The sequence below is a fragment of the Capsicum annuum genome, chromosome 10 (assembly GCF_002878395.1).
Source record: "Capsicum annuum cultivar UCD-10X-F1 chromosome 10, UCD10Xv1.1, whole genome shotgun sequence".
Lineage (NCBI taxonomy): Eukaryota > Viridiplantae > Streptophyta > Magnoliopsida > Solanales > Solanaceae > Capsicum > Capsicum annuum.
In genome coordinates, this window is record NC_061120.1 from 215,033,681 (window position 1) to 215,057,743 (window position 24,063).

Genomic DNA, 24,063 nt, shown 5'->3' on the forward strand with positions numbered 1-24,063 from the left:
AAGTGGTGCTCCGTACATTATATATTTATGTAAGGTACTGAAGTGACAACATAGATGAGATGTGCAGTAAACTGAAAGTTGAAAAAAAAAAACATATTAAAAGAAGCAGTTATGCTAACATGTATGTTTCAGGGGTGGACTATGCTACCAAGGTAAGACTGCTGAGTATCACAGGATTTGTATAAGGTAGCTTTAAAGTGTTTGGGGCTTCCACACTATCTCAAAAAAGTGGAACAAGACGGATTGTGACCAACTAAGTCAAAAGATCAGTAGTAGAATTAGAGCTGTGCCAACTAGGCACTTGTCAAATGCCGGTAAGTTGCAGATCAAATATTCTGTGTTGTTTTCAATTAACAACTTTTGGGGGGCAGTTTTCCTACTTCCTTAAAGTGTGCTGAATGATGTTGCTTTGGTGGCATGGGATAGAATCTGTAGGCCAAAGAACCAAGGGGGTCTAAACATCAAGAGATGTACGTATTGGAATATTGCTTCTGTGGGCAAACTTATCTGGATGCTCATGGAGAAGGACGACATTTTGTGGGTAAAATGGGTTAATGGTGTGTATATGAACAATGGGGTTAACTTCTGGACAGAATCACCTCCTGCTGATTGCAGCTGGTACTGGAGGGTGTTGCATAAGATGAAAAAAAGGATGCAGGGGTAGTACAACAATGGGCATTAATGTTAAACTAGCAATGGGAAATACTCGGTGTCTACGGGTTATTTGCTGCTAGGCTTGGACCAAAACAAAGATTCATCTTATGGCTTGCAAACCAGGACAGTTTACTGACCAAGTAAAGACTACATCACATGGGAATGGGGAGTGAGGACATCCCATGTGGCTTACGTAGCACTACAGTTGTCGAGAACGCTAGTCATCTGTTTAGTGCATGTGAGTGGGCAATGGAAGTTTGGGGAACAATACAACAATGGCTAGGTATCAATATGCATGACCAAGGGGTTCAGGAGCTGCTTATGAAGATAAAACAGAAGCACTGGCACATGGAGCAATGATGTGTCATTAGGGAGACGCTGAATATGCTCATAGATTCTAAGAGTACCGGGCAGTGTAGATATCTCATCGAAAGACTTTTTATAACTAGTTGGTTTAGCGGTCTACTAGTTCTGAGCACCCTTCCTAGAAGGTGGTTTAGACCATAGATGCTCTTTAGTTTGTATTTTTTCACTTGTTGGTATAGTAACATTTCACAGTTTATTGCCGAAAAAAAGTAGTTATAGAAAGCGTTATCTGCCTTACCTGTTCCAAGTGAGCCACTTGAGGATTCCTTCCCAAATTCTGTGGTGTTTGCAGATGATGTAACATATACATCGACCTAGGTGTTCATACCAAGACATAAATGATGAACCAAATAACAAAGGCGGCCACAATCTTCTTGCTGCAAGTTTGTTTAGTGCTGTTAAACTAACATCCTCCTTTGTTGAAGTGATGTAAGGCTGAAAAAATTCAGTCGCAAAAAGAATCAAACATCATTAGCAAGAACAAACAACTACATACTCAGTGTAATCCCATGCCTTGAGGGTAGAGAGATTGTTTTTGAAAGACCCTCGGCTCAAGGAAAAACAGTTCAAAGCAGATCGACAAAGAAAATATTAACAGAAATAAATAAGTCATGGCAAGATACTATAGAAAGCACGTTACGCTGTACTTACTGGTGCTATCAAGGTGATTGATTTGACTGAGTGAGAATGTTTTGCAGCTAAGGCTAATGCCACCACACAGCCCATTGAATGTGCAACTATATGAATTGAATTCAATTCAAATGGATGAATCACTGAACTCTCAATCATTTCCACATGATCTTTAATTGTGTATAAGCAATTGTTTGGCTTTGGACTTTTTCCAAATCCCAATAAGTCAACTGCAAACAATCTGTACTTCTTCTTTGCATCTTCAGATACATTAGGGAAAATTGTCTCTATCCAGAATGAGGAAGATGAGAGAAAGCCATGTAAAAATACTATATTTTCCGCTTTCTTGCCTTTGAAATCCTGCGCGTTAGCTGCAAAATAGTTGCAACTCTAAACATTAGTGCTCATAAAGTGGAGTCTGGAGAGAGTAGCGTATACGCAGACCTTACCCCTACCTCACACGTAGAGAGGCTGTTTCCGATAGACGCTCGGCTCAAGAAACATACAACAGACAGCAATGAAAGTACAGGAATCAACAGATACTAAAAGAACAGCACGACAACAATAGCTCAACACATCAACTGATGTAGAAATGGGGAAAAAGAGTCAAATTTGTTCTGTTCACCAATTTCGACCTGGTGTTCTGTTAACAGCAAAGGCAAATACAAAGACGATTTACTAACAACAAATGTATGAATGAACCAAAAGTCTAGCAGAGAACACTATCTATAATGATAGTTAAAATTGAGTGCTTAAACAATATCAATAATACAAGTAGCAAAAATAGCATTGTTACTTGTAAAGTAAAAGACTTCAAATACTTGCATTCAAATGAAATACTTGTGAAATAATGTAATTGTCAGAACAATATATGACTAATTATGTATCTTTGTTGGTTGTATCGGGGAGCTAATTATGTATCTTTACAAGAAAAAAATGTATATTTTTTGGTTGTATTGTGTATCTCAATAGATCAAAATCGGAAAAAATATATCAGGAGCTAATTATGTATCTTTACAAAGGAAAAATGTGTCTTTGTTGAATGTATCGGGAGCTAATTATATATCTCGACTAACCCAAAATCAGTATTTTCATTAATTATGCAAAATATCGGGATTTTTTATAGTTAAGCTCCAAACTGTCGAAATTTTTGTTCTTTGCCCTTTTCTCAAGATTCATACCTAAATTATTGGGTGTTTGAATTTCCAACCTGAACTATCATCAAATATTAATCAAAACACACACACCAACTATCCATCGCTTCACTTTTCCTACCTGAAATATCACCTTCATTCATCTAAGAAAAGTAAACAAGTACCCCCTCCGTTTCTAAAAAGAACTACCTATTTTCCTTTTTAGTCCACTTCAAAAAGAATGACTTTTTTGACAGTATTTTAATCCCAACTTTCCACGTGGCGTGTTTAACACCACAAGATTAAAGTGCAATATGGCACATTTGACACAACTTCAATTTAAGACCACAAGATTTATTTTCTTAAACTCCGTGTCAACTTAAAGTAGGTCAGAGGTGTCCAAGTACAAAAACAGCACACATAAACCATACCTCGTTCTGGTTCTTTGACAACAACATGAAGCTTCAACTCTTCTGCAGCATTTCTCATCCATGAAACACAATTCACACAAGAACAATCAGACCATCTCACATTCTCATTCATTTTTCTCCTCCTAACAACATTATTTCTCCTAAACAAGTTCCCCCGTTTATAAAGACTGCTACTGGAAAACTCACTGGCTTCATTATCATCAATGGAACAGTAACAATGAGAACCTTTACCTTCCAAGAATTCATCCATAAACTTGAACAGTATGCAGAAAAGAACGTCGAGAAAATCGAGGAAGAAGAATACTATTGTGCTGGTTGATGAAATGAGAATTTCTTTCAAAATTTTTAGCCATTTTTCTGAAAAGTTTATAGAGATTTTGTGCATGTCTAAGTAGATAGATAGATACATAGGAAGAATAAAGAAATATAAAGAATAATACACCAACTGCTAAACTTCCTAACAACCACGTAAGTAGAATGGTCTATAGATTGAATGGTATTACGCGTTTTTAGTCCGTTTTAAAAGAATGTCACGTCTACTTATTTAATAACAATTTAGTGATATTAGGGACGTGTATTTAGATGGGGATTATCAGGATCACGTGAATTCACGCTCAAAGTATATTCATAATAGTGCATTCATACTCTCGTAATGCTGAGTACGCATATGTGACAGTATACCTTGTTTCTTAAACTAAGCGCTTGATCAAATTATAATTTTAAGTCAGGTTTTAGAAAAATTAAAAGTGGGTTACATTTGTGGTTAATTAAAAAAAAAGAAAAATAGATTTTTATTTTTAAAAGATTGACTTAAAATATTTTCGTCAATATCTATCAAAACTATCGCTTGAATTGATTGAATGACTTTTTATAGTAGTTGAGTGATTTTTTTAATTAAAAAATTAAATTGAGTTACTTTTTAAGATAATTTATCACTAGCTAAGTGATTTTTATGTTATAAAATAAAATAAAATTAAAGGAAAGATGAATATTATTAATTAAATGATCGTACGAAATATTAATGATCAAATTAGATCAATGAATATTGTCCAAGCAATTTTATGCTTTCAAAAAAAAACACGTCCTCTATATAATAATACTAGGTGGGCATGGCTAAGCCCAAATGTCATAAAAGTTGTAAAATTCTTTTTATTATATTTTATTTTTAGCAATCAAATGTATATCTAATGGAATATAAGTAATTTTAGCACAAGACATAAAGAATAATGTAAAAATATAAATTTATGCTTTACGAATAATTTTTGGCCTGAAAAAGTAAAAGTTAAAGAACATGACAAATTAGGGAAGTGAAAATGACCCATTTTATTTTAATATGAATTTGAAGATGATAAAAATTTGATTTTCGTAAGAAGAATCAAGTAAGATATGAATAAAATCACAAGATAAAAATATACCATTCGTCGAAAAAAGCTTTGCAAAGTTTGGAACATCGAATCAAAAATAATATAGTAGTCTAATTTAGTGATATCATAGCTTAGAACATTAAACACTAACAGACGAGATAGTTTTCCAAGTCTCATAACTATATATTAGTTTCGATTTTTGAATCGAAGAAATTACAATTTAAATATGTTTGAAATATTTAGCAATGACAGCAAATAATGGCTAATTCACCATCTGAGATAGTATTATTAAGCTTTATTCACTACAAAAAAAAAAAGATTAATGATATTAATTAACGATAATATTGAATTATGTTTTTAGAAGTAATTATTAGTGAAAATTATATTTTAGCATTCTTTGTAAATGTCCTCAAGGCATATATCGATATTGGATTTAATGACACTTAATTAATATCTATAAAAACTTTAATACTCATTGTTAAAGTGCATATTTATTATCCTTAAAAATCTTTATTGTAGTGATGTCTTGACTAATCTATTGATATAACTGAGAAGTTTGAGTAAAAACTTCAAGTTTAAGACTTGATTATCCATATGATTTAATTTCACAAGTAACAATTCTTTCATGAACTTGATTTGGACATATTCATTTATTTTAGTCAAAGTATTACAACTATAATAAGTGTCAACTTCCAACTGATTTTAAGAGCAATGAGTAACTTTAAACTAAGTAGTTTGTAGATGTGCAATTGAGCGGATGGTCTATCGAAAATATTTTATTTTGGATGGATACATTTTATTCTTCTTAAATTTACTCGTGAGATTTTACTGGGACGCTGTTGTGATTTATTATAGTTTGTACTCCCTCCGTTCGCTTTTTCTTATCACAAATTTTCTAATTAGATTTCTATTTTTCTTGTCATTTTCGACATATCAAGAAAAGACAACTTCTTTTTTCATATTTTACCCTTAATATTAATTGCTTTTTTTCCAAATTAACTTTCAAGATACAATGTAAGCATCGTTTAATAAAGGTACTATGGTAAAATAATCATGTTATTAAGTATTTTTCTTAATGGATATGTCAACTCAAAATGTGACACGTAAAACCGAATGGAGAAAGTACCTACTATATGAAAAAAAAAAAAAAAACAAGTGTAATACTCCCTTCGTTTTTAAATAATTGTCACTATTTTTATGTTCACTCTCCTTGTGAAAAATATTTACTACATGTTAAATGTATTAGATTACTCTTATTTATTACCCTTTTCTATATAACACTTCTCTTTTTCTTGGACATTATATATATATATATATTGATACCTTTTCATATTTATTACTATGGGTAAAGGTGAAACAAAAAAAATTATGTCATGATTTTGTGAAATAATAAGTATTGAGAAATATCTATTTTTAGTAATAATCACAATTACTTCCTCCATTTTAAAATAGTTGTCCCTCTTACTAAAAATATTTGTTTCAATTTAGTTGTTCCTTTTATAAAATCAAGAGAATTTTATTATGTTCTTCCAACATCACCCCTGTTATTAAATGACTATATAAAATATATATATACTCACATTTATACTTTCAAAACATAATTAATAAGACTAATTTGATAAAAGAAACACCTAATTAAGATTTTCTTAATGGGCGTACCAAGTTTATAGGAGTTAACTAATAAGAAACGGAGGGAGTAATTAGGTACGGAAGGAGTATATAATAAAGTATAAACAACATAAATCCCAACTTTAATGAAAGTAATTACAAAGGATCCCAGATTTAGTTTCTCTCTCCCGGATTTGAAAAAATACATATACATGTCTCTGTATCTTATCGGTTAGTGGAATGTATTTTGCTTAAAATTAAGGAGATAAAATCAGATAAGGTAGATCATTTTTTCTATAATTAAGAAAATCAAATCAGCCACCATTATCCTCTAACTTAATTAACGAAACTCATTAATTTACTGATTTGGTGGATCCTTAAAATCAGTAACATTAATTCAAATGGAAAAAAAAAAGATTTGGTAATGTATAATATTATCATTTCTAATGTGTGAGATTAACACAATCAAGATAAATTATGCTACCATTTTTAATGTAGAATATTATCATTATAATGTATGAGGTTAAGTAAGTCAAATTAAGTTACTTTTTCATATTCTAATGTATGAGGTTACAATTCTAATGTATAATGGGAAAAGTTATTTATCCATTCTAATGTATGAGGTTACAATTCTAATGCATAATGTAAAAAAAATTATATATAGGGTTAACACATTCAAGATAAGCGATATTAACATTCTAATGTATAATGTAACCAATCTAATGTATAATGTAACAAATTTAATGTATTAGGTTAACACCGTTAAGATAAGTCTTGTTATGTATGGGATTAACACAGTCAAAGTTATATTACCATTCAAATGTATAATGTAACCAATCTAAAAGGACAGGAAGAAGCCGAAGGAGGTGATTTAAGAATTTGGGAGATTTTACAGATTAGGTTACCGCGGGGAAGAGCGTATCCTCAAAATTGATTTGGAGGGTAGGGACGTTGACTTCGACGACGAATAAATGGTCGTTTTCGGCTTCTACCATAACTCTGCCGCTGTATTTGGTGGCAAAGTGACAGAGCTTTTGCCAAAAGGTTAGCCGAAGACGGTGGAACAAATTATGGAGACGACGGAGCCGTTGTTGGAAGGTTAGCTGAAGATGGTGGAGCAAATTATGAAGACGACGAAGTTGTTGCTTAGCCGAAGGTATGGGCTCCAATTAGCCTCTAAAATATTTCCTTTCTCTGACAACAAATCACAATCTTTTAAGGAAATAAGTTGCATCAATCATGCCTTCTTCAGATTTCCCTCCCCTTAAAAAGAATCCCCTTAAAAAGAATTATTCATACTCTGATATTTTATAAAAACTAATAAATACAATTATGGTGGAACAATAATGTAACTAAAAAATTTGGAACCTCCCATATCACGTAAGCTTGATTTTAGGTGTATAAAAAGGAGTACAATTATGAAGTAGAAGACAGACAAATATGGATCAATATACGAATGTTTTGGAATGTATGAGGCGAGAGAGAGACTATAAAAAAGGAATTTTATGTAATTAATATGAAATTTTTGTAATTACTTTTCAAACTAGGAATTTTATGTAATAAATAATAGTTAACTAGCGTATATATGTAACTAGTTTTAGTATACGCGCTCTGCGCGTGTACTTTATTTCAATGAGTTCAATTTTATAAAATCACTTCGATATCTATCTTTTGGCAAGAAAAAGTTTGTATTTAACTAATAAATTTAAAAATTACTTTGAAGCAATTATTCGTATTTTACTAAGTTTTTAAAGTGTTTTTAAATGCATTTTTCTCAAAAATACTTTTAGAACAAAATTACATTCTTTATGTTTTAAAAGTAGTAGAAGTTAAACCTCATTGTCGTTCTGTTAGTTAGATATATTTTAATCCAATCACTCATCCTTGGACCTAAGGTATTTTCAAATATATACTCAATTTAATGCATTATGTAACCACGGTGTCTTTCACGTTAGTTAATCTAGGATTTTATAATTAATTATTTTTTTATTTAATTTTTTATTATTTAATTTTTTTTTTATGTGTGCTTTAACATAACAATTTCATGTAAATGATGAATATGATTAATTGAGTAGCAACTTAACAATTTAAACTCAAACTACCAGGAAATTTTTCTAACCTGTAAAAAGAAAAAGTCAAAAATTGGCCTCATAATCTTTTGCATGAGGTATTAACATACGTTATAATTTAATACATGCCCACACCTATGAAAATTTTCAATCGTTCTATTAACTAAGCACATATAAATATAAATATTTTTGTTCACAAGAAAACAAATCTGAAAATCACAAAATTGAAGATCCATTCAAAAAATTACAGCTCTAATTCATAAAATTCTAAGATCAAAAATATATTCATAAACCTAGAAAATTGTTGAACTTGAAGTTGAAATAACATGACGTTATGTGGTGGTTACATTACAAATATTCACAAAATAAAATTACAAAGAAAATTATAATAAAAACATTATAAGATTTAATATGCTTTAGTCAGGTGACCTAGACATATCAAAAAACTAATATTACAAACATAAAACTTAGAGAGAATAATCTCCCCAGATCAGGATTCTTTACTTGTGGATGCTATTGTATTATTTGTAGCAACAAAGAATCATCAATTTATAGAAGTCCAAATTTTTTTCCTCCAAAAAAGGATTAATCAAATATGAAAGAAATATTTTTTAAAAAATATTTTTCATAAGAAAAAAAACTTTAATTATGGTAGAAAATTTGAGCAAATCCTAATAAAAAGGAAAAACTCTTAAACTTGGAAAAAAAACGTGATCATTAATATTTATTACAAATCCAAATTTTGTTTAAAACTTTTCTTGATTAGAAAATCCATAAATAAATATTTTTAAAGTACGATTAATTTAAAATTTACCATATATTTTGCTTTTTCGATGTTTTTAGGACTTTAAATTTTTTATAATTAATTAATAATTAAAGGAAATAGGTGAAAAGACAATTTTATCTATCATGAAGTTTTTTAATAAAGGGCAAAAAGTTTAAATCACTTTTATAAGGGTCTTCACACTTTTAATACATTATAGATATAGATATAGATTATAGATTTTTAGTATAAATAAACCCTGAACTTGTTTAGAAATTGAAGTTAGAATATGCATAAAAATTCAAAATATTTTTTTAAAAAAACTTTTGAGCTTAAAATAATAAAAATTTAGCTAATTAAAAATAAATCTTATTTTCTATAACCCCTCCTACTTTCCCAGATCCCTTCCTCTTTATTCTTTCCTGATATTCCTTCCTCCATTCTTTTTGGCAAGATCCCTTTCCCTCCATTTGGTTCACTATATTTTTTTAAAAAAATTAAAGAATCAAAGAAGAGCATTTTCGAGTATTTTGATAATGATAAAACCATATTTGGAATTATATTTTTAACATAGAGTAAAGTTATGTAATTTTACCTACTTATTATTTTTTGGTAACACGTGTGAGTATTACTATACCAATAAAACTCAGACTTTTAAAATCAAAGAGCAAAAGCTTGATTGGCCTAATTATTAGTTCATTACAAGTAAGTGTAGGAAGTTTGATTCCCGCCTTATACATGCAGCAACCAATTGATCAGCGGTAAATCCTTAAATAAAGCTCAGATCCACAGAGGATTAGTCCTTGACCTGTCGTGCTGGGATACCCGGGAAACCAAAAAAAATAAAAAATCAAAGAGCACCACATGATATAAGTATTGTTTTGACCAAAAAAAAACTATTCAAACATAGTTGTGACTAGTCAGTGGATGAGTTAGAATTTTTACTAAGGAAAGTATGAAAGCTAAAAAAAATAAAAATAAACACGTAAAGAGATAGCAAGGAATGCAATATCTACTATATAATCATAAAAAATAATTTTAATCATATATAAATTGTATAATTTACTGTCGAAGGAGTTCAACCTAGGCTCTTGCTATCTCCGCCCCTGCTTTTTTTTTTCTTGGTCAAATCAAAAAAATTTTACTCAACCAAATTAGCATTTGTACACAGCCTGCTCTAATGGACCATAGAGACAGGACTCTCAAATTAGACCTATTGGAATCAAGCTAAACTATTTTGCCTAATCAGTAGCTAGGTAATCTTTAACAAGGAAATCTATTAAGTTTAGCTAATGTTGGCTGCCATTTACAGTTGCTTTGGCCTACGAGATGAACCTGTAAGCAGAGGCGGTGCCAGGATTTCAAGTAAGGAGGTTCAACATTCAAAGAAAACTAAATTGAAGGAGGTTCAACACCTACTATAACTACATGACCGTCGAAGGGGCTTCGGACGAACCTGGCTCCACCTCTGCCTGTAAGGCCATTTCATTCGTTCTATCTTCATTACTTCAACTCTTTTATTGAAATCTTCATGTATTCCTCTCCTTCCATATGTGATATACAACAACAGTAAAAATGAAAACCACCACAGCCTACTTTGGATTTTTGTTACTCACTCTCTTGGCCATCCATTTTACTTCATTGTCCCGGTCTCGTCCTTGTCTGCTAATACCAGCCCAACAAAGAAGTGTCTATTAGTGCACATAGCGGCGGAGTCAGAATTTTAACTAAATGGATTCAAAATCGAAAAAACTAGGCACACGAACTAGACGAAGGGGTTCAAAATAAATTATATCTACGTACAAAATAATTTTAATCATATACAAATAATATAATTTTTCGCTAAACAAAGTTCCGGTGAATCCCTAAACATAAGGTGGCTCCACCCTTGGGCCCTAAGTGCAGAACATATGCTTGCTTTCTTGGACTATTAAGTATTTTCACTCTATTACTATCTCTATTTTACTCCCACTGTTTATTTTACTTAATTCATGTTAACTTTACACTTTAATTTCTTAATAAAATATTTATTAGAGATTTAGTTTACTGAATTAACTTTATTAATTATACTTAAAAATTTAAATTTAATTATTAATATAGTCATTTGATAATAAAAATATTATTAAAAAATAATAAACTTTTCTTAATTTTATAAGTTAAAATAACTATTTTTTAGTAAGAAAATAAATAAAATAAAATGGAGGGAGTGATTTGATTTACAATGTCCTCTCTGTGAGCATTTATTTGCCCAAAAATCTCCAATTCATTGCTTTTTGCACACATGATAAAATGAAGGCTCCATATGCTTCACATAATTTGAATGGTAGTTTAGTATTTTTCTTGATTTTTAATTTCTTTTAAAAATATAAAGTCCGAAATCAAAATATGTCATGAAACTAAAAAAAAATATCAATTTATGCAATATAAAAGATAAAAATCAAAATAGACTTTATGCGCTTATTAAATGCACAATACCTTTAACGGAAAACTTTCCAACGACGTAAAAAAAAGATGAAGTACAGATTGTGCAACTTAAAATATTGACCCTATGTTGTAAGAATTAAAGTAATTATGCACTCTAGGATCGAGAACGTATTTGAAAACAATATGCATAATCCTTTTGAAATCGCACCAAGTGAATTAAATCTAAAATATAGAGCAACATTTCCAATAAAATGAAGCCATTTTTTTTAGTATTTATTTATTTATTTATTTATTCTTTTGACAATGGTAACATCTGATGCCATTATTATTCAATATAAGCAATCATGTACGTTCTTTTTTTTTATTTGAAAGATTTTTGGTGTGGAAGAGGAAATAAATTACTAAAGATACCTCTTCTCCAATCAAAGAAATGTTTGGATGAGTTTGCAAAGCATACTCTAGAGTAATTCATAAAAAAAAATGAAGCATAATCTTTACTTTACCTTTTTTGACACCGTTGGAAAGTCTTCCATTAAAGGTATTGTGCACTTAATATGTGTACAAAGTCTATTTTTTAGTTTCGGGGCATATTTTGGTGCCGGACGTAAAAATATAAAACAGATCCCTACTTATGAATATATATAACTATAGAGATAGTACTTATTTCCCTTTTCTTGGTCATCCTACTAAAAATAAATGTATCATATTAATTAATTATCTATTAAATTAAAATAAAATTAATTAATATTTTTTCATTTTATTACAAGTACTAGTAAACATTAAGTATGAATAAATTATAATTTTAATATTTATACTTATGTCCAATGAGTATTATTAATATGAGTAAAAAATAAAACAGAAAATTTATTATTAAATTTATAATTTTTTGATTATCATGTTACAACCTGTGATGAAAATTTGTCTTATTATTCTTTATCGTACTAGTATTTTTTTTAAAAAAATTCATATTAATCTGTCTTTATATGTAAAGGTTGAAGTGAAAATTAATAAATTAATTATTTCTTGATTTTTAAAATAATACCTGCTTTCTTCATTTTAAAATAATTGATCGACTTGCCTTTCTTCTTTAAAAAATATTTATGAAAAATTTATTTTATTAATTTAGCTTTATTAATTATATTTTGAAGATATAAATTTGAGTATATATACACTTTATTTAATCATTTAATAATTGAGATAGTATTAAAAAAATATAATAAATTCTCTTGATTTTATAAAAAAAACAACTAAATTAAAATAAATATTTTTTAAAAGAGAATCAACTATTTTAAAACGAAGAAAGTATTTTGGACTATTTACGTCTAGTTATTAACGACAAGTAAATCAACTACATAATAATGTATGTTTTTAAATATATCTTTATTAGTAAATGTAATTAGTTTTGACCTTAATTACCTTGACATTTAGGAGTGGTCATTTGACCGACAGACAAAAATAATAACATACTCAGTATATTTCTATAAAGTCAACACAATCCACACCACTACATCAACTAAAGTAGAGAGATTTTTTCTGATAAATCCATGACTCAAAAGAAATAACAAATATAACAAACAAAAAATACAAATGCAAACAACAACGGATATCATATCACTAGATGGTAAAGAAAATAATACGCCCATAAAGTAAAATTATAAACTAGCTATAAATATCATCAAAACATCATAAACAAAGAGGCTACAAACAAAATACTTATCCCTACAAATAAGTTATTTAAAAATTAATTATTTTACTTTTAATATAAAATAAAAATAACACTCTAATTTCAAAATAATCAAATATATAGCAGGGGCGACGGTTCAAGGTTGGGTGGCTGCACCACTGGTGGTTGGGGGTGGGTTGGTGAGAACAATTGGACACCCAAAATCCCACGTCTTGTCTTCTACCCACTTTTTGCTCTACCTATTTATTCAGCTTTTATTTCTAATAAAAGTTTTTCTTCCAACTATACACTAATCAAGATTCCTCTTTTCTGGTTAGATATAATTCAATCCATTCTTTTCTTCTTTTTTTAGATAATTCACAAATTGATTCAAACTCTTTTTGTTTGTAAAGGTCGTGTTTGGGTCAGCTTCCGTTTGCGTGTATCTCGATTAATTGTACGGGATACTTTGTCAGATTCAAACACCCTTTTACTTTTCTTGAAATGGGGTTCAGTTTTCTTGGAATTTTAAACGTCATTTCAGTCAATACCTTTTTGTTGTAAAAGCATAATTAACTGAATCTTGTGTGTATAAAGATTAGATTTTTAGTTTATATTTGCTTTACTGATTTTAAATCTTGGATCTTTATTTGAATTAACTGAAGTTTGTGCCTCTTCTTTTTTTGGGTGCTGTTTGGGTAGAGATCAGATTTTTATATTTGGGAAATGGAGTTCCTGGAAAGACCTGATGCTCAGTTGATTGTTGGAGTTGCTGTTGCTGTGGTTGCTGTTGGTGCTACAGCTTATTTTTACTTGTCTTCCAAGAAGTCCAAAGGTTCTGATTTAACTGTTGATTACACTTATGCATGATTATTATTTTAAAATTAGTGGTAAAGTAGCTAATATTTCATGGCAATGGTTGTGGACTTAAGGTGTTGTCTATGTTGCTCGGACTTTTCAAAAATGTTGTAGGGCGCATGTTGGATCCTCCAAAAGTAGTGCAGTTTTTAAGGATTTGAAAATGGTGCGGCCGCATTTTTGGAGATTTCGAGCAACATAGATGTGTATAGGAATCATCAGTTATACATGTATGGGTCGGTTGGTATGCTGGATAAGGTGGAAAATCCAAGATTAAGCCTAAAATTTATATTGTGTTTGGTTGACGGTATAAATTAACCAAGCCGTATCCTGGGATATCCCACCTTATATCAAACTTGGGATTATTTTATCCCACCTCTCAGGTGGGATAAATTATTCCAAAGATTATAATTAATTAATTCCGGGATAGTTTAGTTCGCCAACCTAAGGACACCGTATATATAATTCAAGAGTAATGCAGTGGGTGCGCCTGCTCTGCTGTAACAAGCGACATCTGCCACGAAGAAACATGGGAATTGGGATACAAGTGTTTATAACTTGATGAGTTTCTGCATATGCATCAGCAATTCTCCAGTGTATCAACTCAGTCTCGTTGTTGTTATTCATTTTTATTATCAAGTTAAAATATTCAAATGCTATAGAGCTAGGGGGCTGTGTGATTGTGCCTGGTTTTGTTGTCTATGCTTTTGATCTTGGGTATGCTGACTGATTGTATGTTGTTGTCTTAATAGTATGTTTGAATCCTGAAGAGTTCAAGGAATTTAAGCTTGTTAAACGCACACAACTTAGCCATAATGTCGCGAAATTCAGATTTGAACTTCCAACACCAACTTCTGTATTGGGGCTACCCATTGGACAACACATTAGTTGCAGGTTCGGTTGATTGAACTATTCTCACATGCCAGTAGTTTTTGGTCTTTGTTTTCACCATGTCTGCTACTGATAGTTAAGAAAACATTTGGTTTCTTACTTATGCTTAATCAATCAGGGGCAAAGATAGTCAAGGTGAAGAGGTTATTAAACCATACACGCCAACTACTTTGGACTCGGACGTTGGATATTTTGAATTAGTTATAAAGGTAAAACTTAGGTAGTATGGTTATTTTATTCTTGCCTTTTTCTTTCTCATATCAGTGATTTTGATGTTTTTGCATTTTTTGAGTGCACAGATGTATCCCCAAGGAAGGATGTCACATCATTTCCGGGAAATGCGTGTGGGTGATTATTTGGCAGTAAAGGGACCTAAGGTAGATTCCTTGGTGCTTGTGATATAACTTGGCGGTTTTACGTATTGGTCATCAGCTCTTTTTCCCCTCTCTCTGAAGGGTACTGCTGTTTCTTTATTTTGTTACCCTTCAACAATTTCAAGTTTGTTAAATCATTGATTGATAGCCGGTTGGCTTAGAAAATGAACAGAAGATTAACAACTGAGAAAAGGGTAGGAATCTTGTGATGCAACTAACCAATATTCTTCTGCATATGGCTTGATATTTCTTGTCAGTTGTCACATTTCACCTTTTATGTGTTATGTTGCTTCTGCTTCCATATCTAACGTTTAAACGCAGGAGAAATCCAACATTGCTTAATTTCAGTTCTCATTGGATTCTTGATGCTTCCATAAAAAGCTTTATCTTGAGGACTCACATGTCGATGTCCTTTCATAAATAGGGCCGCTTTAGGTACCAACCTGGCCAAGTTAGAGCATTTGGAATGCTTGCAGGAGGCTCTGGCATTACTCCGATGTTTCAGGTCTTTTTTCTTTCCGTTTTACTAAAATACCTTGTCTTTCCTTTTTTGTGGTAGAGGTTGTTCTGGACCGAAAAATTTCAAGTTTGATGTAGACATACTTCTTTCTGTTTCTTCTATCCAGGTTGCTAGAGCTATTCTTGAAAATCCTAACGACGCGACGAAGGTGCACCTGATATATGCTAATGTTACTGCTGAAGATATTCTTCTGAAGGTACATAATTTTATCTTTATGCCATTCAATTAGTCCATACATTTCACTTGAATGTTTGAACAAATTTTATGGATGCACTCGACTGTTCTCCTGTCGCAGACTCGTGGTTGCTGCAGGTTGCTGTATTAAGTGTACTATTTGTTTCTGTGGAAAGGCATATTAGCTTGAGCGTACTGAATCGTCCTCACCTGAATTTGTTATTTATTCTTCTGCAGGAAGAGTTGGAGGGCCTTAGTGCTAACTATCCTGACCGTTTCAAAGTTTATTACGTCTTGAATCAGGTCAGCTCCTATAACTTCATTTCTGGTTTTGAATATGATCTGTAGACTTTTTTCTCCTACTACCGATAATAATTTTAATTTTGTTTAAAATTATCATAAACAAAAAATATCAAGAGAGAAAAAGGTCCAGCTTATAGCGAAGCGAATTATTCTTCTTTTAGTGTCTTTCCAAGTTGCTCCTTGTTATGTTACATTTCTCTTGCAAGTAGACGTGCTTTTACATCCTACATATTGAATCAAATAATCAGATCGTTCTCTTAATATCATGTGTAGCCTCCGGAAGAATGGAGTGGTGGTGTTGGATTTGTCTCCAAGGAAATGATCCAGGCTCACTGCCCAGCCCCGGCAAATGACATTAAGGTATTACATGGCATCTTCATAGTTGCTAAAAGCTACCGATTCAAGCATCATGAATTTTTTGCAAGACGAATAGGTAGATTAGCTTAAATGTTCATGGAATATCGAGGGAAAGCAGAGTTAGACTGAACTGGTTTCATGTTAAACGTGCAGATATTGAGGTGCGGTCCACCACCGATGAACAAGGCTATGGCTGCTCATCTCGAAGCCCTTGGATATTCACCGGAGATGCAATTCCAATTCTAACTTCTTTTTCCCCGTTTTCATTTGGTCCCTGCATTAAAATCAACCTCGATTACAAGGGGTTACATTTTATAGTCCGGGAAAAGACATTTACCATTTTCATTTTTCAGCGAAAGAGACTCAAAACCCAGCTTTCAAATTTGAATAACATCCTCATCCTTGAGTAAAAATGTCTCTGCTATTCTGGTTTTGGTTCAAATTGCACTTAGTTGATTGCAGTCTAGTTCTTTTCTAGTTATTTATTATTGCGCGGTGGTCTATTGGAAGCATCCTCTCTATCTTCCAAGGTGGGGGTAAGGTTTACGTACACACTAGAGACATTTGTCCAAAAAAAGTGCAACGAATACTGGCAAGGAAGATGTGAAGATAATTGAAATTTTGGTCATCACTTGGGGGGGTTATTGAACAAATATTAGAGGTAATAGATCACTTGTAGGACAAGTTTTAAGGGGCAATTAATGTATTTTCCCAAAATTTGAAACTTATGAACCCATGCACATGCAAGCGCGCTTCACTCCTCGAAGACATAACCTTAGATAGGAAAATATGGAGAGAAAGATATCAACTCTATTCTCGTAGTTTATTTATCCTTTTATTTACGTTATCTAGGAGTGGGCATGGTATGGTATATATTGAATATCATACCAAAACCGAAATTTTTTATATTAAGGTATGGATGTTATGGTATTTGGTAGGAGTTTTAAATTATTTTGGTATTTGATACGGGATTTGGTTTTTATGCAATACATACCGAAATACCGTATACCGCACCGAATTTTTTTAATAATATATAAATCCCATATATATTATATTTAAGATTATTAAATATATTTATATATCATTCATTAGCCAATTGAATATAAAAAGTAACTTTTGTTCAGAAATAAATTTTTAGAAAGCTTATTATTTAGTAGTACTATGCTTAAGTTTAGGTAATGTTGTTCTGAGTTTGCATCTTGGACTATTCAATTGTGATTAAAATGTTCTTTTTGTCTAATTGATTAACAATGATAGTAATTAGTTTGATATGATTGAGACATTTTTAACGTTTAAAGTTATAGTATATAAATATATGTAAAGTCGAAATCAAATAAAGTATGATTATCGAATTATCATACCGTAAAATACCAAAACCGAATTTAGGAATACTGAACTATACCGAACTAATTTGTTATGGTAATGATATTGTTCTTTTAGATACCGAAAACCGAAGTTACAATACCAAAGTTTAAAATACCGTATCATTCCGTACCATGCCCACCCGTAAATTGTTACCTAAGAGAGTAACGTTTAATAAGTTTTTCTTCAGAAAAAATTAAGTTACTATTTTGCTTTTTGAGATCCAGATTTTGAGATCTGCTCGTGAACCTTACATTAACTTTAATCTCTAATTAACAGTTTAAATAAATTACTTCATTTTAAAAAGAATGATTTTTTTTTTTTTTTTGATAATATTTTTATTTGCAAATCACATATTACAAACTCATATTGCACGTCTGTTGAACTTATGTTGAAAATTGGAAACAAAAGAGGAATTTAATTTAAACTAAAAACAAAAGTTGTCAGCAAAAGACTGATGGCTTCTTCAGAGATTCCACTTTCAGCTATTCTTTCGCTGCTTTCAGAGTATCTCTTTGTTTTTTAATTTGATTCCCATAAAATTTTAAAAGATATTTTTTTATTTATTATGTTAATTTAAACTAAATATATGTAAGATGTGATAAAGTATTTTTTTAATTTTATGATTTTAAAAATGTCAAGTGAACAGTGGCGAAATTATAATTGGCGTAACTATGAATAATTAAAAGAAACTCAATATCTACTATATATATATATATATATATATATACGTAACAAATAATTGTAATCACATATAAATATAATTTTTGCTTTTTGATGAACTCCTTGACCCTTCTTGACATCAATCATGCGCGTAAAAGTTAGAAATAAAGTATTGTCAAAAAGAAAATTTGAAACAAACTACAACTTTGTTGCCATATGAGTGGATCACAAGTCTAGTCGTGAATACAATTTATTGTTGTAACTTGTAACATAAAATAAGGTTGCGCATAATATACTCTTATAATTCGATGTTTTTTTAGATTCCGCACGTAACAATAACAATAACAACATACCTCTTGCCGTAACATAAAGTAAGACTGTGCATAATATATTCTTATAATTTGATGTTTCTTTGGATTCCGTACATAACAACAACAACAACAATAACATATTCAGTGTATTCCCATAAAGTGGAGTTTGGGGAGGATAAGGTATACGCGGACAATACCACTATGTCATAGATGAAGTAGATATGTTGTTTCCGATAGACCCCAGATTAAGGACACATAACAGTACAACCACAAAAAATATAAAAATAAATAACAAAATGGAATAACACATTGCTAGAAATAAAAGAAATAAGATAACAACCGAGTAATACTATAAACTGTCTACTCGAGATCACAAACATCCTCAGAACACTAAGAACACAAAACTACATGCACAAATACAAACAGAGCACTCTTCCCTATTAACACATTCCTACCCACTAACCTTTTATCCTAATTCGCATTCTCCACACGTTTTAATCGAAAATTATATCCTCGACAAGTTGTAACTGCACATAACAAAAGCTTTAATTTATCAATTTGTTTATATTTTTTTTTTTATTACAATAACAATAACTAACACTACCCAATATATTTATATTAAGTTTTTGAAAATAGACTAAAAAAGACAATACTAACAACCAAATTGAAACGAGGGAGTACAAATTTTCCACCAAATGACAAAAGAAGTTAAGAACGGTTCAAAGGGAAGTGACACTTTTGTATTTGGTGCAACTGCTCTATCAATCTCCACCTGTTTGTCCTTTTGTTTCCACTTCAACCCCTTTTCCTCTCTGTGTTGTATGTACATTTCTTCTTCTTTTCATACTTTTTTTCTTAATATTTGAGTCAAATTTTCATTTTCTTGATTTGGGGTTGTCATTTCTTGGCTTATTGTTTTCCCACATTCAGCTCCATACACAAATTTTCTTGCTGATAAAGAAAAAAACCCATTCTTGATTTTGATTTTTTCTTCCTGCTGTTTTTTACCAATCTTGATTTGGTTCAGTTTTGAGAAAAGGGTCTGCATTGAATTTTGATATTGTTTAACAAAAAGGGGTCTTTGTTTGAAATTAATCTTGGATAAAGATTTGATTTTTGAGAAAAGGGTGTGCATTGGATTTAGCTATTGGTTAGTAAAAGGGGTGTTTGTTTTAGATTAATCTTGGATTTATTTGTATGGTAAAGTGTGATTAATGTTGAGGGAAAGTATAAAGATTTGATTTTTGGTGTGAGTTAATGTAGGAGTTTTGAGGAAAGGGTCTGCATTGGATTTAGATATTGATTAAGAAAAAGGGGTGTTTGATTTAGGTTGATCTTGATTTATTTGTATGGTAAAGTGTGATTAATGTTGATGGAAAGGATAAAGATTTGATTTTTGGTGTGAGCTTAATGTAGGAGTTTTGTTTAGTTTCATTTAGAATGAATAATTGAATGGTTCTTGGATATTATCACGTGATCTGTTTTAATGGTCTAATTTTGTTGAAAAGATTGATGGTAGTTTTGGAGCAACAATGGTTAATGGTAGCTTGTAGGATGTGTTAGTTGTTATTTGATGATTTAGAGTGTTGCAATGGCAGAGAGAAATGTACATTCGTTGGGATTTTTTGGTCGAAAATCCTTATTTAGTATGTTTTCAATCACTTCGATATTTTTTATGTTATCGTTGTTATTTGTGATGCGTTCAACTGGTAGGCATCACTTATTTTACCTCAATGTATTACCCAAGTCCAAGATTCTTGCTTTGTCTGAAGAAGGTTATCCACAATCTCGTACTGAAAGTGATTATGTTTCTAACGAACGAACATTTAATAAGTATGATTTGCTTAAGTGCAATCCTAGTAAACAAATCCTCAAAGTTTTTATGTATGACTTGCCCCCGCAATTTCATTTTGAACTCTTGGGATGGAAGGCCGAGGGAAAGAGAATCTGGCCGGATATCAGGAAAATGGTTCCTCATTATCCAGGTGGACTAAACGTGCAGCATAGTATAGAGTATTGGTTGACATTGGATCTTTTGTTGTCTGAATTTACTGACAATTTGGATGGTCGGAGTGCTATAAGAGTGCATAATTCAAGTGAAGCTGATGTTATATTTGTTCCTTTCTTTTCATCGGTTTGCTATAATCGGTTTTCAAAGGTTAAGCCACCACAGAAAAGAATCACAAATGTCTTGCTCCAGCGAAAATTAGTTGCCTTTTTGACAGAACAAGAGGAATGGAAAAGATCGGGTGGAAAAGACCATATAATTCTTGCACACCATCCAAATAGTCTTTTGGATGCAAGAATGAAGTTGTGGCCTGCAATGTTCATACTTTCCGACTTTGGTAGGTATCCTCCCACGGTAGCTAACGTTGAAAAAGATGTGATTGCACCTTACAAGCATGTAATCAAGAACTATGACAATGACACTTCTGATTTTGATAGTCGACCAATTTTGCTCTACTTCCAGGGAGCTATATACAGAAAAGATGTAAGTTATTTCTGTTCATGTAGTCTTCCATTACTTGGGAGTATTTCTGAATTTCAGATTATATGTTTGTGTTAGTGCACAATATCATTTGTTTGTTAATAGAAACTTTAGGAAGCTATTGAGGCCCAAATAATTTCTATCTGTGATATGGTGTATATTTATTTCGAAGGGCAAGGGAGGAGTTGGATCAATATATAATGAGAAGGGGCTCGGGTTGGGGTCGGGTGCTAAATTGGATCATGTGAAGCTAGATAATTTGTGAGGGGATGAGGTAATACGAGCAGAATAGCGTTTTTAGGTGAGAATTTGAAGAATCGTATTGGAACTTAGCATCTCGAACCTAAGTTTTGTTGGAGGTACAAGAATTAATATGGTTAGAATGATGGAATAGGTAGTACTATGTCTTTAGGTTTTGTAAATGTACCTTGCTCGCAAAGATGCATTTAGTTTGTGCATTTCTTAAGGTTGCCACTTCATTTTTCAGAGAGCTGTGTTGGAAACTTGGGATTACAAAAGAGTCCTTCCCGTCCATGTCCATTTTGTTGATTAGTGAAATACAAATTTAGCAGTATGGTTAGAAAGATTGCAGTAATTTGGTGTGACATGTTCTAAATATATGTTGTTCGAGTCTTACACTGCATAAACGGGCAACTGATAGCTTATCTAGTGCTTTTTGTGTACATATATTCTTCCAAGTAGAATGTTTCTGTATCTGAATCTTGTTTCAGTTCATTTTGACGAAGCTATACTCTGTATCTCTTGACATGTTTTTCTGCACAACGTTCAATCTGCACTCATGGATTGAACATTGTGGATCTAGTTGATTTGCTATCTTCATGTTGAAAGCTTTTAATCTGGATTAGATTAGTTGAACGTTAACCCGATTTTATTTCACTATTTATACAAGTATCTACCAGACAACCTCTGTAGTAAAAGTGTAGATGCGCGAGCTGAAGTTTGGTTCTTTTAATTGCCAAGCCAGATTAACGTTGTGATACATAGTATGCTTTTGTTTGTATCTACGCCTGTAGTTGCTTGTTAATGGTGTTTCGGTGTTGTCTTCGATTTCGAATAGATAGTTTATAGTATTACCTTGTGGGTGTCGTGTGTTCATTATTATCTAGCGGTATGTTATCCGATTTTTGTTGTATGCTTTTATGTTTTCTGTTTGTTTGTTGGTTATACTGTTATCTGTCCTGAGCGGGGGTTCTATCGGAGACAGTCTCTCTACTTCATCTGACGTAGTGGTATGGACTGCGTACACTTACCCTCCCCTGACCCCACCTTGTGGGAATACGCTGGGTATGTTGTTGTAGTAACCATGTTTCATTTCTCTCGTTTCTAAGTCTTACGCGTTTTTTGTCTTCAGGGTGGAACTGTTCGACAAGAGTTATTCTATATGCTGAAAGATGAGAAAGACGTTCACTTCTCCTTTGGAAGTATACTAAAAGGCGGAGTAAAACAAGCAACAAGCGGTATGCACTCTTCTAAATTCTGCCTTAACATCGCGGGTGACACTCCTTCATCAAACCGTCTCTTTGATGCTATTGCAAGTCACTGTGTACCAGTCATCATTAGCGACGACATAGAGCTTCCGTATGAAGATGTTCTCGACTATACAGAGTTCTGCATATTCGTTCGTACAGCAGATGCTCTCAAACAAAACTTCGTCATAAACTTCATCAGGAGCATCACGAAAGAAGAGTGGACTAGAATGTGGACAAGGTTACAAGAGATCGAAAATATGTTTGAGTATCGATATCCTTCCAAGGACAACGATGCTGTTCAAATGATCTGGCAAGCTATCGCTCGTAAGGTTCCTGCTATCAATTTTAAGGTGCATAAATCCGCGAGATATTCTCGATCACCTGTTTCGAAGGAAGAAGGGATGAAGTCATTTCCCTTGCCAAAGAATATTTTGTAAGGATTTTGAATGTTTTGTCAACAACAGCAGAAATTTTTTACACAGTTTTGGAACATAACTAATGTTTGCAAACAACAGTTTATAGTAACAGAGAAAAAAAAAAGTTGTAATTTTTATGTATCAGTTAAGAAATCAATTGATCAATTTGTTCATTCATTTATTTTTCATCTGTTTACCTTCATCTCTATGAACTTTGATTCCAAGACTTTCTCTAACAACAATATATCCAGTGTATTCCCACCTAGTGGGGTCTGGGGAGGGTAAAGTGTACGCAGACAATACCACTGCCTCAGGTGAAGTAGAGAGGCTGTTTCCGATAGACCTCCGGCTTAGGATCGATAACAGTCAAGACTTTCTCTAAGGATGTTCAAAATGTAATATGCATGTATATAAACAGGGTAAATTTTCGAGGAAGGGTGTTCAATTGATCACCCTTTATTGTACGTGGCTACGTCATTGCTAGGGGCGGAACTACACTTGGGATAGGGGTTCATCCGAACCTCCTTCGACGGAAAATTATACTATTTGTATACGGTTAAAATTATTTTTTATGTATATATAGTAGATGTCGAACCCTCCTTCGGTTAGTTCATATATTCACTTGTGAATCTCCTTAGTGAAAATTCTAGCTCCGTCACTGATCATTGCTTTACATAGCCAATAATAGGTCCACATGAAGGAGGGTTATATTTAACGTCGAAACAAATGTTAAAGAACCTTAATGATTGAA

General features: G+C 31.9%; 3 protein-coding genes across 6 annotated transcripts in view; 2 read left to right on the forward strand and 1 right to left on the reverse strand.

Annotated features, from left to right (window-relative positions):
- The window catches only part of LOC107854492 (probable lysophospholipase BODYGUARD 4), a 7,344-nt gene extending 3,678 nt beyond the window's left edge, over positions 1–3,666 (reverse strand). Inside the window, exons 1-3 of the mRNA XM_016699502.2 lie at positions 3,215–3,666; positions 1,672–2,021; positions 1,259–1,455 (exon numbers count right to left, since the gene is read on the reverse strand). Coding sequence (XP_016554988.2) covers positions 1,259–1,455; positions 1,672–2,021; positions 3,215–3,623 — 956 coding nt within the window. The 5' untranslated portion in view covers positions 3,624–3,666. The remainder of the gene's footprint in view (positions 1–1,258; positions 1,456–1,671; positions 2,022–3,214) is intronic.
- Positions 3,667–13,127: 9,461 nt separating this feature from the next.
- On the forward strand, positions 13,128–16,995 carry LOC107854571 (NADH--cytochrome b5 reductase 1). 4 transcript variants are annotated; one of them, XM_016699582.2, is made up of 10 exons: positions 13,128–13,438; positions 13,808–13,940; positions 14,716–14,857; positions 14,973–15,063; positions 15,154–15,231; positions 15,653–15,733; positions 15,855–15,944; positions 16,160–16,225; positions 16,499–16,585; positions 16,736–16,995. In XM_016699582.2, exons 2-10 carry the CDS (start codon positions 13,832–13,834, stop codon positions 16,826–16,828), a joined length of 837 nt encoding a protein of 278 aa, XP_016555068.1. In that variant the 5' UTR covers positions 13,128–13,438; positions 13,808–13,831; the 3' UTR covers positions 16,829–16,995. The 4 variants fall into 4 exon arrangements, with proteins under 4 accessions (XP_016555068.1, XP_016555069.1, XP_016555070.1 ...); XM_016699583.2 differs by having other exon boundaries at positions 13,411–13,562; XM_016699584.2 differs by lacking the exon at positions 13,128–13,438 and adding an exon at positions 13,482–13,690.
- A 2,582-nt stretch (positions 16,996–19,577) lies between these two features.
- Positions 19,578–23,496, forward strand: LOC107854577 (probable arabinosyltransferase ARAD1). Its single transcript, XM_016699591.2, has 2 exons — positions 19,578–21,409; positions 22,779–23,496. Exons 1-2 carry the CDS (start codon positions 20,510–20,512, stop codon positions 23,331–23,333), a joined length of 1,455 nt encoding a protein of 484 aa, XP_016555077.2. The 5' UTR covers positions 19,578–20,509; the 3' UTR covers positions 23,334–23,496.
- The last annotated feature ends 567 nt before the right edge of the window (positions 23,497–24,063 follow it).